Raw genomic sequence first — 18,204 nt, forward strand, 5'->3', positions numbered from 1 at the left:
TATGGTGACACTGTTATGGAAGAGGCACTTCTGTGTCCATATACTGCTGACTGCTTTTAAGAAATTCTTACTCCTGTGACTACAAATACTGTGGATTTCCCCACTATTAACAAAATGAAATTTCTGGCCACCTGTGGATATACACAAACATATTCCAGTAAATGTTTGTCCTGCCATAACTCTTAGAAAAGTGCCCAAGGCTATTAACAATTAACAAAAATCAAGGAAACATTAGCAATCAAACCACTAAACAATTAAGAAACTTGTAGAAAGTTGAGAATTTAGCATGCATTAAAGAATAAAAAAGGGTGACACTCAAGTGATGTTTGCTCAATTGTGCAAAGGATTTTCGTTTGCACAACAGGACTTCCCCTTTCTCTCCTCCCCCAGTAGTCTCCTGCTTGTCCCAAAAATCTGCTCCAGAGAAGCCTCCAACCCTCTGCAGCAGATTTTGGAGGTGCACAGGGGGCTGCTTGGGGGAAAGAGAAAGTTTGCTCATTTGACACTGGATGCCAACCAAAATGTAAAACAAAATTAAGTATGACAGATCAAGTCAGTGAGCTTACAGAAGAGAAGGGGAAAACAAAATTATGCCTAAATGTGTTTTTATGGATGTCACCACCTTTAGAGAGCACACTTCATTGTAATTCTCTGTAGCGTTCAGAATTTTGGCTTGCCAACCTGTTTAACTTGACTGTAATTCGGTACAGGCTTCAAAATGCTGACAAATACTTGTCTGACTAAATTGTTAGAATATTGTCTGAATTCTATTAAATCTTAACATGCAAGCTGTATGTGTTATGAACTCACAGGGATAGCACATGGGTCTGTGGGAAGTTGGATGAAAAGTTGTCACTTAATTTCACCTTAGCTCTATAGGTGTACCGATCAGTACAATAAAATGCCAAAGAGGAACTAAACTGGAAATTGAGAAACAACCATCTGCTTCCCTCATGGCACATCGACTGTCTCTTAAAAATGCAGCAAATGTAAAACCTTATATTCAGTGGGTAAACTACTAAAAAACCTGACACAGCAGTGAACTATATAAAACAGGCAAGAATGAAATGGAGCCATGTGACTAATCCAATCAATGTCTAAATTAAGTCTTTCATAAGAACATTCCAACAGATGTAACTGATATACTGCATTATGAATCTTGCTTAGTTTTTTTTAAGTATTTTTATTGATCATATGAATTCTGAAATGTTTTGCTTTAAGAAAGTTAAACTCCAAGATGTATTGATATTTATATACTGCCCATTCAGCACAGTCTTCTGGGTGGTTCACAAAACAAGCACCCTCTAATATAGAGCATATATTAAAACTATACCATTACAACCAAGATATATGGCTTTGAATTTTTAAACCTATGATATAGCTTAAAACCAAGCCCCACTTTAACTACAATGGCACAACTCCAGTCAATTCTTAGTCTAGTTCTAGCAAAACCATATGTACATAAGTGGTTAGTTCAATTTAAAACCTTTATCCAATTAAATTTTTTTGAAAAGGGCATCATCATACTGCAACACGTCCTGTGATATAAAACCCAGATACATTGGGAGGACCAACTGACACTTTAAGTTAGTCCAAAATTAGTGGTGCTCCAACCGTGGAGCAACCTGCAGGACACCTGAAAAAAGAGGATGTGTCCAAGTTCCAGAGAGGGATAAGATTCTGAGGAAAGTAATCATGTCTTTCCAGCTACCAAAGCCTAGGTGGGTTGAATGTTTCCTGGCAGAAGACCCTCAATGATTCACTTTTAATTTTAAGGAAGACTGTGTTTCCTCACCCCATCATCCTAACTGAATCTGGGGACGGGGACGGGGGACAAGCTGCTGCATCTTTCTTATGAGAATTACCCATGTGTGGTTTTTAAGCACCTCATTTTCTGTTCTGTTCCTCCTCCAATATCAGTGTTGGATTAGTAGTCCACAGATCACTGCACACAGGAGGCTCCATTCAGCTATGCGTGAATCTCCACAAGCTCACCACACAAATTGTTAGTGGTGAGGGCCCCACAAGGTAGATAAGTTCTGAACCTGAGTCCAAGCTGAAAATATGTCTTAAGCACATGAGACAATTTAAGTAGAAAGCCAGGCCAATTCAACACTGAATCTATTTGTAAGTATGCCAGTTATGACTTGCACTGTAAGTGAGTGAATTATTTCAAGTGTCGTAGGGATGTTGTGGGCCTACTGGAAAACTCATAGAGCTGGATAAGCTTCCATGGTCTTGTGCACAGCACTCTTGTTTTAAGTGATTTCATACAAGTCAAAGATACAGGCATATAGCATTCTAAGGATGGTCATTTTAAAGATCAGCCTTTTAACCAAACTGCACAATGAAATGAACTTGGTCCAGTGAAAAACATTATTTCACTTGAAGATGATGTGTCCAAACAGTATGACCTTTGAATTGTCCTGTCAGAACTCAGAACACAATGTAAACACTCACTATCAGAATCTTTTTCAGGAACTATGTATATGCAAACTAAAGTAAAGAGTCAAGAATGTCCTGGCAAAAACAAATTCCAGGGGGGAAGCCCCGAAAAGTAAACTGTATGAGTGTCCCAATCTTTCCGTATTCTATCCTATGTTCTAGGAATATGAATGAAAAATGTACAAGAAACTGAATCAGCAAGATTAATACAGATTTTTTTTTAAAAAAAATAGTAGCTTACTGCTATGCTACATGTAGAGACAAATTAAACAAAATATAAAATCTCTGGTTTTTTGCACAGCACAACAGTTTTATTCAAAACATTGCCTATTTTCTTTGCTTATTAGGTCTGCAACATTATTTGAGCAATGATATCTTAAGATGAAAAGGGCAAAATGTAAAAACCAATCACACCTTATGCAAAGAACTAAACTCAAAGATAATTTCACAGCACAAAAGCATACTGGTAGCCTGTGATGCACCAAGATATGCAAAATTTTAGTGGGGAGTATGCTGTAGAAGTACACTCACTATTGTTTGCACTGCACATATGATCTTCTCACCAGGATGGGATTTACAGTTCAATTCACAATATTGATTGGGTGGCCTTTGCCTCGCCTCAATTTAAAAAAACACACCCCATATCCTACTTGATTTAGAGGGGCTGGGAGAGTGCTTCTAAAAAAGCAAGGCATCAAACAAGTGTTTGAACAGTCATGCAGGCAGGTGCTTGCAACCCCATTGCTTCACAAAAACAAAGCAAAGCAGTCCACTGAGGGTTAAGAATTATAAGAATAAGAAATGCTTGACAATAACCAGTTCAGAGACCAAGCACTGGAGCAGTACTTCACCCAATCACCAACATACTTCAAATGGCTAAAGAAACCAATTTTATGAGGAACATTCATGTTGGAAAGCAATTCTCTCTCCTGCTCTACTAGTATGATGCAAGATAAGGAAAATATGTAGAGAACTACTGAGAACATGGAATATGACCATTACATTATTATGAAACACAATACCATGGCAGCAGATGATTGACTATAACAGTGTTCAAAGAAGATACGTTTGTATCTACTTTGCCTGGAACTGAATATACAAAAGTGTTTCACATCAGTAAGAGAATTTCTAAAGCTGTGGGAAAAGAAAGCTGAGAAAGTTTGCCAACTGGCAGAATCTGAGCAGAATGAATATCACTAATAAAGAACTACTGTTTCCACAGCCAAGGCAATCTGTGTACAGAACTTAACCTGAGGAGTTATACTTGTTTAAAGGACTGCCACGGCCCTCTCAAAAACACAGCTAGACTAGAATGACAAGCAAGATCTTAATGGCAATATATTTTCCTATACAGAACCTTGGCCCTGGCTCCACAGCAACAATCACTGGTGGCTGTGTGAAAATACTGCTCCACAGCAAGCCACTTATTTTGCAGAAACATCTTGTTTTGAAGCTCAGGAAAAGCAACTGTAAAGCCTGATTGTTTCCAAATTTCAAAGAGCACTAGCAGCTAGCGAATAACTAGGCGGAGCAGTTTATTTTTATATGATTAAATGTCTTTGTTCATAGAAAATATTCATAGTTTAAGAACTGAGAAAATTAAAGAGCAGAAAAATAAGGACATAAGAATATAAGAAGAGCCTGCTGGATCAGCCAATGGCCACCTAGTCTAGCATCCTGTTCTCACAGTGGCCAACCAAACACCTATGGGAAGCCCAAAAGCAAGACTTGAGCACAAGAGCAATTCCCCCTCCTGCAGTTTCCAGCAACCAGTATTCATAATCATACTGCCTCCAGCTGTGAGTAGCCTTATGATAGCCTTATCCTCCATGGATAGTATACAAATTCACTCAGGTGGGCACAGTGTATTAACCTATTGCAAGTTTGCTCTTATCCAAACAAGGCTCCCTGAGCAGCTTACAAATGTCAGTGATAAGACAGTCCGTGCTCTAGGGCATACAGTCTAAAACACAAGACACAAAAGGAAAAGGAATTGGAAGGGAAGAGGAAAAAATAAGTTAGGCCTACTGAAGTCAGGTCAATGTGTGTACGTTTGCACACTAAATTATATACAATGCACAGCATTATACAGTATACATTATCCCATGATAATGAACCTCATGACAATATACATATATATATCATACAGAAAGTGGGGTTCATTAACTTTGCAGGCAGTTCCACAAGTATACAGCTTCTAGTGAGGTTACGTAACCCATTCTCTATAATGGCACAAACCAAGCTGCTCTCTATGTATTTATTTTCTTACATATATAGTCCACCTGTTTTCCATTGATCATCATCATTGTTAAAATAATATAGGTCCTGCCCACAGGCTTACCCTGAAAAGTTAAAGACAGGATACAATACATTAAAGAGGAAAGGAATATAAGATGGAAAGAGGATCAATCAGGAAAAAATAGGGTGAACAGCTGTGTCTTAACAGATATGAAACAGGCATTATCAGATTACTAGCCAACAATGTAGCGACACTGGCCTGTGGTATAATTTAGGGTGCATGAAGTTAATCTTTGTTAATAGTGAAAAAACCAGGGCTGTGGAGTCAGAGTCGGGAGCAATTTTGGGTGGAGTCAGAGTCGGTAGAAATGTTCCGACTCCTTCATAAATGGCAAATGTATATTAACTAGCAATAACAAATTTACTGTAGTAAAATGGTAGCACAAGTCATTTCATCACCACCACATGAATCCAGAGCTTGGAAAAGTTACTTTTTTAAACTACAACTCCCATCAGCCCCAGGGATTGGGGAAAAGTAACTTTTCCAAGCTCTGGATTCACGTGGTGGTGATGAAATGCCTTGTGCTACCATTTTACTACAGTAAATGTGTTATTACTAGTTAATATACATTTGCCATTTATGAAGGAGTCGGAGTCGGACAGTAGAAAAATAGAGGAGTTGGAGTCAGAGTCGAAGGTCTGGCGTACTGACTCCACAGCCCTGGAAAAAACACTGCACTTTCAGCAGTATACAGTAGTCGCTGACTGTTGTAGGGAAGGCAAGCTAAAATTGATGAGCAAGGGTTAAAGCCCTTGCAAAAGTGGGTGGCAGCACTGAAGGGCTGAGAGAGACACAGGAGCCTGCATGGGGAGACTCCTTTCTCCTCTCCCCAACTCCCGACTGTCACCTGCTCACTCAAGGGAGAGTGGAGCTGCTTAAAAGCACTCTTTGGAGTCTCTCACACAAGAGCAGAGGGGCTGTCTTTGCAAAAGTGCTCTTTGAAGCAGACTTCTTCTTTAAGTGAGCAATGGGGGAGAGAAAGCAGCCTACAGTGGGGCTGGGAAGCAGCTGTTTCAAAGAATGCTTTTGTAAAGGGCTTTCTGGAGGCTCAAAGAGGAGCGTGGGGGCTGTCTTAAAGCTCTTTGCAAACAACAAAAGTGCTTTGAAGCTGCTGCAGGTTTTCAAAGTACCCAATAGCCAGCTGGCTGTTCAGTGCTTAAAAACTGCACACAAGTAATTTTTAGAGGTGGCTGACACCATACCACCCACCTGTCAGATTTGGTCCACAAAGTCAATCCTGATAAAGATTTGGCTCATGCAGCCAAGAAGATTCACCATCATATAACCTTATAGTCAATCATTCTAGCCTCATGTAGCTACAAGTTAGGCAAGCTGTTATATAACCTTGGGAATAGAATGGAAATGGACTACCTTCAGGTCTATTCTGACTTATTGCGACCTTATGAATAGGGCTTTCATGGTAATTGGTATTCAGAAGGGGTTTACCATTGCCTTCCTCTGAGGCTGAGAGGCAGTGACTGGCCCAAGGTCACCCAGTGAGCTTCATGGCTGTGTGGGGATTCAATCCCTGGTTTCCCAGGTCGTTGTCCAACACCTTAACCACTACACCACACTGGCTCTCTCATATAACCTTAGACGCAGTAATGCTAGCCTTGTGTAGCTACAAGTTAGGCAAGCTTTCAAGTAAAATGATGGAACCATAAATATATCCTGAAGCCCCAACTAAAATACAACACATGCTTCTCTGTGGAACTGAAAAGGACATGGTGCTGTAACTGTATGCAGCATGGCACTGTGTATAGATAATAATGTTAAGGGCTCCACAGACCTGTTGCAATATTGAGTGAGACCTCAGGACTGGTTGGGGTTAAGTGATATCCATAGTTGGTAGTGTACTGGAAAGTCAATGTTTGTTCGGTGATCCAGGCTCTAAATAATCAAGGTGAATCTTTTGTTAGCTGTCACTGCCTTGTGGATCCGTGGATATGGAAGTACATGTAACTGCCATTTCCAATTAAGTGATTAAATTGTGAAGCCTTTCCTGGTGTTAATGCTTATTAAATGGATTAAAGAGCAAAGCACCAGTGGAGGTATGATAACACTGTAAATGTTGCTAATTGACAATATTCTTAAAATAAATAAATCAGTCTGCAATTAACAGAATTAATAGATGAAAACAAGGACCAAAACTACGTGAATGTTAGCTTTCTGCGTTAATAAAAAGAAAATGAACACTGAAAAGCAGCCTTGGGAGGATGAAACTGGGAACAGAAGAGTGAGTTCCTTTTCTTGTCAGCTTATTTTCTGTTCAAATTGCCCATGCCCCACCCCCCACTGCAGGGGGAAAGAAATGGGCAACCATATCTGCGCATAACATACAGTTTGGCCCTCACCATAGAATGTCACTCAGCAGTCTTAGAAAAGTTGCAAGCATGACACTCCAAAATGTGAAATTAGATCAAATACCTAAAAAAATCATTTCTGGTAGTTAGGAATTTATACTCTGAAGCACCAGCTGCAAATTTATTCTCTACTAAATGCTTCTGCACTTTATAATAGTCAAACACATTTTAACTTTTTCTCAACTGATTTAAGGAAAGCATACAGACCAGGACTGGGAAACCTGTTTGGTGCAGGCCATCACCAAATACCACTTTAAAAAGTATGGGAGACCCCCTACAATATTATAGCTCGAGATATTACTGGTTTATTGCCATCAATATGAGCAACAAATTATGTGAAATGGTGAGCAGTCTGGCATGTTAAACACCTGCCTACAACAGTTACTTACTTCCCTGTGCTAACCAACCTTACTATCCAAGGGCTGTGTGTATCAAGGCCTGATTCATACATGCAGAAAAATTAAGTGGCTTATTGAACTGCAAACGCAAAGGAATCTTATTATAGCAAAGCCAAAGACTTACTATGGTATAAGCTATTGTGGGCTAAACCCCACTTCATCAAATGTAATTAGCAGGCTTGGTCCATGAAAGCTTATGCTACATCTATTTGTCTTCAAGGTACTATAAAGCTTCTTTGTCTTTTAGATGCAACAATCTACTATGACCAACCTCTTTAGCATTTATTTTTTACAGATACAGTACCTTTATAACCCACTTTTCTTCCATCCATGTAAGTCAAAGCAATGTACATAGATTTCCAGGTAGTCTCCCCAGAGCTTGGAAGTAATTAGTTACAAAAAACAAATTACAGTAGGGCCCCGCTTATACGGCGGGTTAGGGACCAGGCCCCCGCCGTAAAGCGGAAATCGCCGTAAAGCGGAACCCATTGACTATAACGGGTCGCGTGAAAATGCTGCAAAAGCGCAAAATCGGCTTTAAAATGGGGAATTTCCCCTAATTGAAAGCCGCCGCATCAGCGGAACGAAAGCGGGGCCCTACTGTACTTGTAATTTATTACTTTTTTGAGGAATGACTGGGCAATTTCTTTACATTTTTATTGTAACAGAACAAGGAGTAATTTTATTACTTTTGAAGAGTAATTGTAATGTTTCCAGCATTACTTTTGAGCATTACTGGGGCAGAGAGCAGGGGAAGTCTTCTGCTCCTCTTATTAGTGGATGAAAATAGTATGTCTCAAACTAGGCTTCTGCACAGCATCGCTCTTCCCTCGTAGGTGTTCAGGAGGCAACGAGGAAGGAGGTGGAGAGCAAGACGGAGAGGGGTGGAGCGGAGAAAACAATTGTTTAAAAATGGAGAGTGGTGGAGAAGACTGGAGTGGAAGGAGAAAGGAGCCAGAGGGCAAGGACGTGGAAGAAGGAAAAGGAAGCAACAGCAGAATAAAGATAAAGAACTGTGGAAGTGAGAGATGATGGTGTGTGTGTGTGTTAACACTGTGTTTGTACTTGGTGCACAAAGAGGCCTCTGCTACCTGCTACTTTTCTTCATTTGCAGTGTTTTAACTTTTTTTGCATCCCAGGGAAAATGTTTGCCTGGGTGGGCGTACTTTAGTTGGTGGCAGGACAGGGTTCAGGACGTGGTTGAGCGAGAGAAATTATGCTTGCTGGCTGACAGTGTGTGTGTGTGGGGGGGGTTCACTTGGTTTGATGTGTGTGTGTGTTTATTTTTAATGTTGTTTTAGGCTACTTAGGTGTACAGCAGCCAATGCCAGCACCTTGAAGGCACTCCAGGTTTTTTTTAAGTAACTTAACTGTAATTGTAGTGATTACATTTGAGTAACAGTAATGTAATCAATTCCTTTCTGAACAATTATAATTATAAATGGCAATTTATTCCTTTTTGGGGTCATGTAACAGTAATTGTAATTTATTCTTTTTTTAAAAGTAATCTTCCAAGCTCTAGGCAATAATCAATCCAACTTACATTCAGCAAGACAGCTGCACTTACATGTACCCTGAGAGCAAATTGCCAGAGCAGGATACCTTTTTTAAAAAACAGATTTATTTACCAGATTTTCTACAGGTACAAGTGTATAGCCAGGTCATTACATATCAATAGTACAAGAAAACATTTTAACCATCCTCCATTTTTCACTGCTCACGGTACTCGCTAATGTATATGTTAGTTAATCCCTGCAAGTAGAAAAATAGCAAGGGGGTGGGATGGGGGAATGCAAGCCCAAACGCCGCAGGTTTCCCATTCCTGCGTTGGCTTTTTAAAATATGATGTGAAAAGGCATTTAAATAAGTGCCCCTGCACCTACACCCTATAGTGGGGCAGTCCGTTCAACCACCTCCAGACTCTACCACCTCATTCCGCCTCATGTGTGCATCCGAGGACGGAGCGTCGCCACTCACCAGCTGCTTGAGGTCCTCCTCCGAGAGCCCCGCGTACCGGTACCGCTGCTGCTCGAACTCGTAACGGGTCGTCTTGGCCACCACCACTACCCGGGCGGGGCGGAACCCGCCGTCGACCCTTGAAGGGAGCTCTGAGGAAACGTCCGAGCTGAGGCACCGCTGTGAGGAAGAAGGGAGAGAAGGGGGCAGCGAAGACCCGCGCCCCGCCAGCGCCGAAGAAGGCGGAGGCAGCCCGTCGGAGGGTACCACCGACTCGGCCAGGCGGACGGAGCTGGGCGTTAAGGTGAGGTGCCGTTGCGGTGGGGGCGGATGGTGCCGCCGCGAAGATTTGAGCAAGGCGCGAAGGGCGCCGTAAGGACTGCTGCTGCTGCCGCCGCCACTCAAGTAGGTCGGGAGGCAGGTCATAGCCCGGGCTCGGGGGTGTCCTCCAGGAGCCGCCGCCGCCCACAGCCAGAGGCGACGAAGTGAGGAAGGCAAAGGAACGGAACGGCGACTTTCCCTCAGCTTTTGCGCTACAACGGCGCGGCTCGCGCTCGAAAAGCGAAAAGCAACACACGCGCACGCACACACCCACGCGCGCCGTTTGACGCACACCACCTAGACTGCTCCAACCCCGCCGCCGCCCTAAGGGAAAGGGGTCGGGTTGGAAGTGGCCGAGGAGGGTGTGAGGGACGGCCAGGGACGCCCTGCGCAGGCGTCGCGTGCCCGCGCGCGACTGCGGGCACCAATGGCGGCGAGGGCACGCCCACTCCTGGCTCCCACGTTCCTCCCCCTCCCCCCCTTTTTGACGTCGAAGTAAAGATCACGTTCTAAACCTGAGTGACCCAGTAAGGGCCTTTGACATCGACTCTCTTTCTGCGCCTGCGCCGGCTTCGCCCAATCAGAAGTCTGCCTACTGATCCTGGATGCTGAAGAAGCAGGAACTGGGTTGTGTGATGTATGTTTGCGCGCGCACCCGCATGCTCAAGTATACACTTTTTCTATACATACAGTACTCGCATATATAAACAGGGTTCGAACTCTCCTACTTTTGAGAAATAGAATGTTGCTACTGTGCACGAGCGCATGAGGCGGCGGACGTTTTGCAGCTAGTCCCTACCAAGAAAAAGGGCAAAGAATTAGAAGAGGCAGCAGGTGGCTAGCGTGAGCTGTGGAGAGTTAACTGTGTCAAGTCACGCGGCCCGATTCTCTGCTTATTTAGGAATACTGTATAGAAAAAGGTGTCTTATACCAGACAGTTGGTACATCTAACTCAATATTATCTACAGTGGCGGCTTTCTAAGGCTGCAGGCATGGGACATTCCCAGTCCTTAGTGAACATGCAGGGGATTAAACGTGGGAACTTGTGCTCTCTTACTGAGCTTTGGCACTGAATCCCACTTGCAAATAGCAAACCCCAACGTGACTTGACCCACAGCCAAAAAGAAAAAGTAGCCATGTTGGCCTATAAAAGATTCCAAAACCCATAGCATGGCAATAATACCTTTATTAGGCCAACCATTGTTGTTATGTGCCTTCAAGTCGACTACGACTTATGGCAACCCTATGAATCAGTGACCTCCAAGAGCATCTGTCGTGAACCACCCTGTTCAGATCTTGTAAGTTCAGGTCTGTGGCTTCCTTTATGGAATCAATCCATCTCTTGTTTGGCCTTCCTCTTTTTCTACTCCCTTCTGTTTTTCCCAGCATGATTGTCTTTTCTAGTGAATCATGTCTTCTCATTATGTGTGCAAAGTATGATTTATTTATTTGATTTATTAGTCGCCCATCTGGCTGGTTGTCCAGCCATTCTGGGCAGTGTACAGAATAAAAACATATAATTATATTAGAACATTAAAAATCTCAACAACAATAAAACAACCTAACCTCAGTTTCATCATTTTAGCTTCTAGATAACTGTGCATACAGTCTGCAGTCCTAATACACTTAGACCAGCTGAGGTGGACCAAGTGTGTGTTTGTAACTCTTAGGTTAGCACCCAGTCTCTATTTGCTACTTTTTGTATTGAGTTCTGGCTTGATCCATCCACTCAGGAAAAACGGTGACTTCCATTTGGATGTCTTGGTAGTGGTCTTTCTCCTCCCTGCCCGTCCCCCTCCTGCCACATGCACATCTGAGATAAAGCTAAACAATAGTAGTTATTCAAGTTAGCAGCAGCAGCAACAAGAGATGGTTAATAATAAGCAACACCCATGTTCCAGAAAATAAGTGTTACCTTTTGATGTATCTTCCATGCTGTAAACAAAGTACAAATTCAAAGTACAGCCCTGATGACTACATTTGGGCAATCTGTATTGCTGGATTAAAAATATCACTTTGCAGTCTGAAAGGCCACTTGGCAAGGTAAATTCAAGCTTTAAATCATTGAATTAGTATAGTTACACAATGATAAAAAGTAAGATTGCCAACATTCTGGAGTGAAGAGATATACAGTAGGACCCCGCTTTACGGCATTCCATTTTACGGCATTCCGCTGATGTGGTGGCTTTCAATTAGGGGAAATTCCCCGTTTTAAAGCCGCTTTTGCGACATTTTCATGCGATGCAACCCACTATAGTCAATGGGTTCCGCTTTACGGCGATTTCTGCTTTACGGCGGGGGCCTAGTCCCTAACCTGCCATATAAGCGGGGCCCTACTGTATATGTCATTGGTCATTTCCACATAATTCTTTTAAAAATTGTCCACTGAAGTTAAATACCAAACAAGCACAGGTGGTGCTCAAAAAAGTGGTCAGTTGGCTCAAAACCAGTAGGAGAAACTGGTTTAATTAACCTTCATTTTCTGTATCCCTGTGGACTCCATTTTTTGTGAATTTTGAAGAAATAAATGTGAAAAGGGGAGGAAATGCGATTACAACAAGGAAGAAAAAAACATACATACATTAGATGTCAATCATTAGAATGCATAAGCAATATATCGATCTTTTTCAAAACGATAGAGCAATCTTAAAGATGGCCAAAGGACAACTGAGAGGCTGTTGGAAGCAGCACAAGTGCTGCTCCACTGGCAAGGAAGAAGGCTCACCAGCAGGACGACACTTGTACCACTGGAGGCCTCCAGTGAGTACACTCCTGTTCTTCCAGAGGTGGGGACCAAAACTGGGCAGGTCAGGGATGTAACACAGGAAGCTGCCTTATATTGAGTTAGACCATTGGTCTATCTAGTTCAGTATTATCTAGACTGGGGTTGGGGAACCTTTTCAGCCTGGAGACCCAGATCCTCACCTCCCCCACCCCTATGGGTCACTTTGACAAACACATACAATATTTGAAACAAGAAGCACTGAAGAAGATACACATGTTATACTCGCTATAATACACAAGACTTATTTTTTCACTTTATTTTTATTGTTTTTATTATATAATAATATCCAAAACACAGTATATGGAATACTTTCCTAACTTCTTGTATACAAATAATATATGTTAGCTTTTTAAAGACCTTCATGGCAATACAATAATACTAAAGTAGCACTTTTTTAAAAGTATAAGAAGATCAAGAATAAAATATCACATTTGTGTAGAGCTCATTATTAGAGTCATATGGCCCCTGCAGCATAGGATTTTAAGTTTTCCCATATAGTTTAAAGAAAGTCAAGTAATAAAATATTTGCATTTCTTTGAAGCCAGTATGATTATTCAATGTTAACCTACACTGTCTTGGAGTTACTTATTAGTAGACTTCAACGGGTAAGTAACATGCACCTGGAAGTAAGGATGGACAGACCCATTACAGTCCAGACCATGCCAGTTCTACATGGGAACAAGACCATTTCCATGCCTTCAGACCACCTTGTAATGGAATCTGCTGGACTGCAGATGCTGAAGTGGACTCATAATCTGATCAGGATTATGATCTGCCTGGACTGAATCAGGTGAGTCAACTCTGGAATCCAAGTTCAGCTGATTCATTTGCTATCCCTACCGATAATTAAGTGCCATCTATAAGACAAACTTTCATTTCAGGACATGTGTTATTTTATTATTTAAAACGCTGGCTGAGATCCAAAGAGCTAGTTTAGCCAAACCTAAGGGCTTGTGCTTGCCGAGTAGGGATGTGTAAGAAATTTGATTCAGTTCACATTTTAAGCCAAATCTATCAAATTGGCACTTTATAAAACAATATGAGAACCGAAACGCACTTACTTAATTTTGCAATGCAGTTCGCCAACCAACCAATGTTTTAAAAAATGTATATGTTAGGGGAAAGTGTGCATAAAAATGAATATGAGTGAAAATAACATACAAAAATGCATTATGAGAAATTGCTTGCAAAAATGTGTACAGTAGTCAAAACTGCCTACACAGATATGTGTTCATTAGGAGAAATTGACACGAAATGTTGGAGCCTGTTCATGCTGATTTTTTTTAATTGCAAATTGCTGCAGAAATGTGAACTGAATTTAAGACTGGAAAAATGAGAAACTGAGAAAACTGAAACTGACAAGATATTTCCATCTCTAATGCTGAATGGGTTTTCTAAAAACTCCTTCCCCACCTCACCCCTTTGAATAGTCAGCCACTGTGCTGCACCACAGACTACGCTGAAGAATCATGTCCACTTTGTGGTTTATCATGTGTCATAGGGGCCAGGTGTTCAAGAAATACAAACCCCAAAACACTGGACACACATAACCAGTTGTTTGGTTCTTTGGATGATCCCTCCTTTAGAATTCAAGGTTAAGATTAGATTGAGTGTTGGTTACTGCTTCAGCAGCCCCGCCCCACCCCCGTTGCCATTGTTGGTAGTAGTAGGCTCTTCTGTCAACTACCCTACAGATTATATATTGTAAATGTGATTTCAAAAATTAGAGTTTGGTGAAGAAATTATTGCTCAGCGCAAGGGCTTCTTTTCACCTCTCCGCCTTTAAATCTCTGCAGTGTCTTAGAGCTGGATTATACTATTAATTAATCAAGAATAGTTCAACAAAAGGAATCAAATGTGTCTACAATATCATGGCAGAGCTGGATTATGAATTAGCTAGACAATATTGATTGAGCAAATTGCTTTCTATTAGATTCATGGCTCATGTCAGCATCTAATATGATGGGGATGAAGCAACTGTCCTTAATATACAAGATGCCTAGAGTAATTGATCCAGAGCAGTGTTATCTTAAATTAGGGAGGACGGATTAAGAATGGCTAAACAGTCAAGCAAACAGTTCGGTGTTTCTGAGGTGGAAGTCTCTTGTCTAGGGGTTGAGGCCACACACCACTTTCTTCCAAGACAAGGTAATAATATTTAATAGGATTGCAAAGAAATAAAAGGATTATGGCTTGCAAAGGGGTAAAAATATACTTCTTCACACAACATTGTTAAACTGTGGAATTTTCTACCACGAGATATAGTGATGGTCACCAAATTGGGGATGGCTTTAAAAGGGATTTAGAATGTTTCATGGAAAATAGGGCTATTGATGGCTACTAGTTATGGTGGCTTTGTACTACCTCCAGTGTCAGAGGCAGTAAATACTAGTTGCTGGGGAACACAAGTAGGGAGAGTGCTATTGCACTCATGTCCTGCTTGTGCGCTTCCCATAGGCATCTGGTTGGGAAAACAGGATGCTAGGCAAGATGAGCTGTTAGTCTGATCTAGCAGGGTTCATCTTATGGACAGCAGCCTCAATTAATTATATGAAAAATAGGGACAAAGGTAGCCCGTATCACAGGAGAGATATGAGGATGAATGATATTAAGGTTGCAGTCTTTACCACATTCATTGAACACAATGGGATTTACTACCAAGTAGAAGGGCACAGAACTGCATTGCATGACCCACTTTATATATGAAAGGTGTTGTTCATAAACCAAGAAAATGGTGGCTCATTTAGTAACACAGAAAGGGTATGGCCCTGAACATTTTTCTTTTAAAAGCATCCAGTAACTTGTGGAATTTTTGGTATCAATACTAGCTTTGGAAATACTCTTTGGACTGTTGTGTGTGCTAGGCTAAGAGATACATTCTGAGCAAACAAGATACTAGCTTTTAAGCATGCATGTAGTTAATAAGAAAGCTATTACCTTTGGCAATAGGATATCTCTCACACATCAGGCAATGTTTTCAGCAGGATTTCAGAAACATTTTTGGTGCATTCCTTTGCAAAATATTTAACTGTCTACATAATTACATATTTAATGCTGGCAAAAAGGGTAAATAGATGCATTGACAAATTGCTGTCTTGTCTCCTGCTGGTTTTGAAAGTTTGAGGTATAATTTTCAGAAAATGACATTTATGCAAAATCTGACCACACTTGGAGTTCTATGTCCAGTGTTGCTGCACCTCAGAATGGATACTGTAGGGCTGGAAAAGGTGCAGAAAAGGGCAAGCAAAATAGTAAATGGGCTGGAGGGACTCCCCTATGATGAAAAGTTACAATGCTTGGGGATTTTTAGTTGAGAAAAAAGGCAAATGAGGACGTGATAGAGGAGTGTAAAACTATGTATGGTGTGGAGAAAGCGGAAAGAGTAGTTTTTCTCATAATACTAAAATCCAGAATCATCCAATAAAGTTGAGATTTGGGACAAACAGAGAAAGTGTGTCTTCATACGACACATAAACTATGGAATTTGCTACCACCAAATATGGTAATGACCACCAACTGAAAGGCTTTAAAAGGGAATTAGACAAATTTATGGATAAGGCTAATAAATGGCTGCTAGTTATGATGGCTATATGTTTATCTTCAGGGGCAGAGATAGCATGACATTGGCCTGGTTTGCACATAACACTAAGTCTGCAATCCAATACATAACTAGTCAGAACTAAGCTCCATTGGGTTCAGGTAAGTATGTATTGGATTGCAGCCTAAGCCATCATTTAACCAACCATGATTTAACCGTAAGTTGTCCCACATATGATCAAACAAATCATGGCTTGTTTCTCCAAAGTTTGTTTCCAGCTGCTCTTGCTGCTTGCTTTTGCAGTTTGGTGAGCATCTAGGATGGTCAAACAAACTTTGGTTAAGGAAGGGTGTTGAGTTCACGTGTTAACACCAGCCCAGTTAAACATACCAACATTTGTAAGCCAACAACAAACCATGGATTCAGATGTTGGGCATGGTTCACACATAACACTAAGCCATGTTTTAATAAACCATAGTTAAATAAATCACAGTTTAGCATTATGATTGAACCAGGCTAAATACCAGCTGCTGGAGAATAACAACAGGATGGAACTATTGCCTTCATGTCCTGCTTATGGGCTTCCCATATACTTCTGATTGGCCACTGTGGGAAACAGGGCTAGACTAGATAGGCTAGCTAGATAGCCAATTGGCCTGATCCAGCAGATTCTTCTTATGTTCTTAATCCATTGCATGCAAGATATATAGCTGCCTATGTGGTTGCATAACTATGTAGACAAAAAGGCAAATGGGTGCAAATATCGCTGGACTGTTACCTACTTATATGAAAGATTAAAGCATAATCCAGTGCTCAGTTATTTAACAAAGAATCTCATTTAAATAAAATAATTTAATAGATTTTTAGCCTAATCCAGAGTAGACTGCTGTCCCCCTCTGAAAAACGGTGCCCAGAGCACAAGCTTTGGTCACATGGGAGATTCCTATGGGATATGACGTGCATTGTTGTGCATACATTCCTAGTCTGCTGAATGTAGCTTCACCCACCAACATGTACACACACACAAATATTTTTGTGCATATAGCACATCCAACTGCAGAGATCTAGTTCTATATTCATATTATATTTGCTGGATTGGGGAAGTTCCCTAAAATGGCTTATGATGCAGAAATAATGTTTGCACAGATATCAGCTGCTGAATGTTAGGATTTGGCTGTTTAAAAATATTTATAACTGTACTCAATATAGGCATTACAAAGTTTTTTATGGACAGCCAATAGGTAGATAATCTATGTAGAAATTACACTCAGTAATTCATAGATAAATGATGAATTCCATCAATATGATAAAAGAACATGGGTAAGGATTATCCTTTTCTTTAAAACTGCCCTTAAAGATGATTTGTTCCAAAATCTGAAGCTTTTAAAAAAATTATTATGAAGAGCTGGAACCATTCTTGGATTCCTGTTTGAGTAAAAGGAACGACAGCTGGAACCCATAAAGTGCTTCTTTCATGTATCCTCAGTGTTCCAAGTCAATCTTCAAATGTCTTTGCCCTATCATCATACAACAAATGTACATAATTTCCTCATGTACTGATGCCTTAAGATCTCTCAACATATTTTTAACTAGACAAGTTCCCATTCTTTTTACTTTGATTGGAGGTAGTAAGTTGTCACGAACAGACCACAGGCTGCCTGCGAATCCATTGAGAATGATCTGAGGAAAATGGAAGGCCATTGGTTATTTCATGGAATGAATAGAAGTCAACATTCCTTAAGCCACAAAATCATCTTATATACTATCAATTTGAGTCTTCCCATGTTTGAGCTTATCTAACCAAAACAGCACCACTGACACACAAGAAAGAAGTACCAGCACGTAGGGTACTCCCCAGTACTTGGGATAATCCCAAGAAAATCACAAGTACAAAAAAATGTGCAGGGGAAAAAACTTTTTTTAAAAAAAATCTACCCAGCCCCATAATGGCATGGAATGTCCACAGCCAGATTTTTCCAACGAGAACTGGTTTTTCCGGACCCAACCCTGGAGATAAAATAGTTGATTTGTGCAGAACATGGTGGGTGTGCCCCACCTCTCAATGTTTTGATTATATGCAGCCTTACAGATCTTTCTTA

The 18,204-nt window shown here is 41.0% G+C and overlaps 2 protein-coding genes across 7 annotated transcripts in view; both read right to left on the reverse strand.

The window, feature by feature from the left end:
• NADK2 (NAD kinase 2, mitochondrial) overlaps positions 1-10,187 on the reverse strand; it is a 40,042-nt gene extending 29,855 nt beyond the window's left edge. Inside the window, exon 1 of one of the 3 annotated variants that reach the window (XM_061616388.1) lies at positions 9,483-10,184. In XM_061616388.1, the coding sequence (XP_061472372.1) occupies positions 9,483-9,887 (405 nt within the window). In that variant the 5' untranslated portion in view covers positions 9,888-10,184. Of the gene's footprint in view, positions 1-9,482 lie in introns of all 3 variants that reach the window. The other 2 variants (XM_061616395.1, XM_061616405.1) reach the window with 2 other exon arrangements.
• Positions 10,188-12,856: 2,669 nt separating this feature from the next.
• RANBP3L (RAN binding protein 3 like) overlaps positions 12,857-18,204 on the reverse strand; it is an 83,094-nt gene continuing 77,746 nt past the window's right edge. For 2 of the 4 annotated variants that reach the window (XM_061616363.1, XM_061616352.1), the window contains one exon: positions 12,858-17,785. In XM_061616363.1, coding sequence (XP_061472347.1) covers positions 17,588-17,785 — 198 coding nt within the window. In that variant the 3' untranslated portion in view covers positions 12,858-17,587. Of the gene's footprint in view, positions 17,786-18,204 lie in introns of all 4 variants that reach the window. The other 2 variants (XM_061616327.1, XM_061616373.1) reach the window with 2 other exon arrangements.

The sequence above is a fragment of the Rhineura floridana genome, chromosome 1 (genome assembly GCF_030035675.1).
Source record: "Rhineura floridana isolate rRhiFlo1 chromosome 1, rRhiFlo1.hap2, whole genome shotgun sequence".
NCBI classification, from domain to species: Eukaryota; Metazoa; Chordata; class Lepidosauria; order Squamata; family Rhineuridae; genus Rhineura; species Rhineura floridana.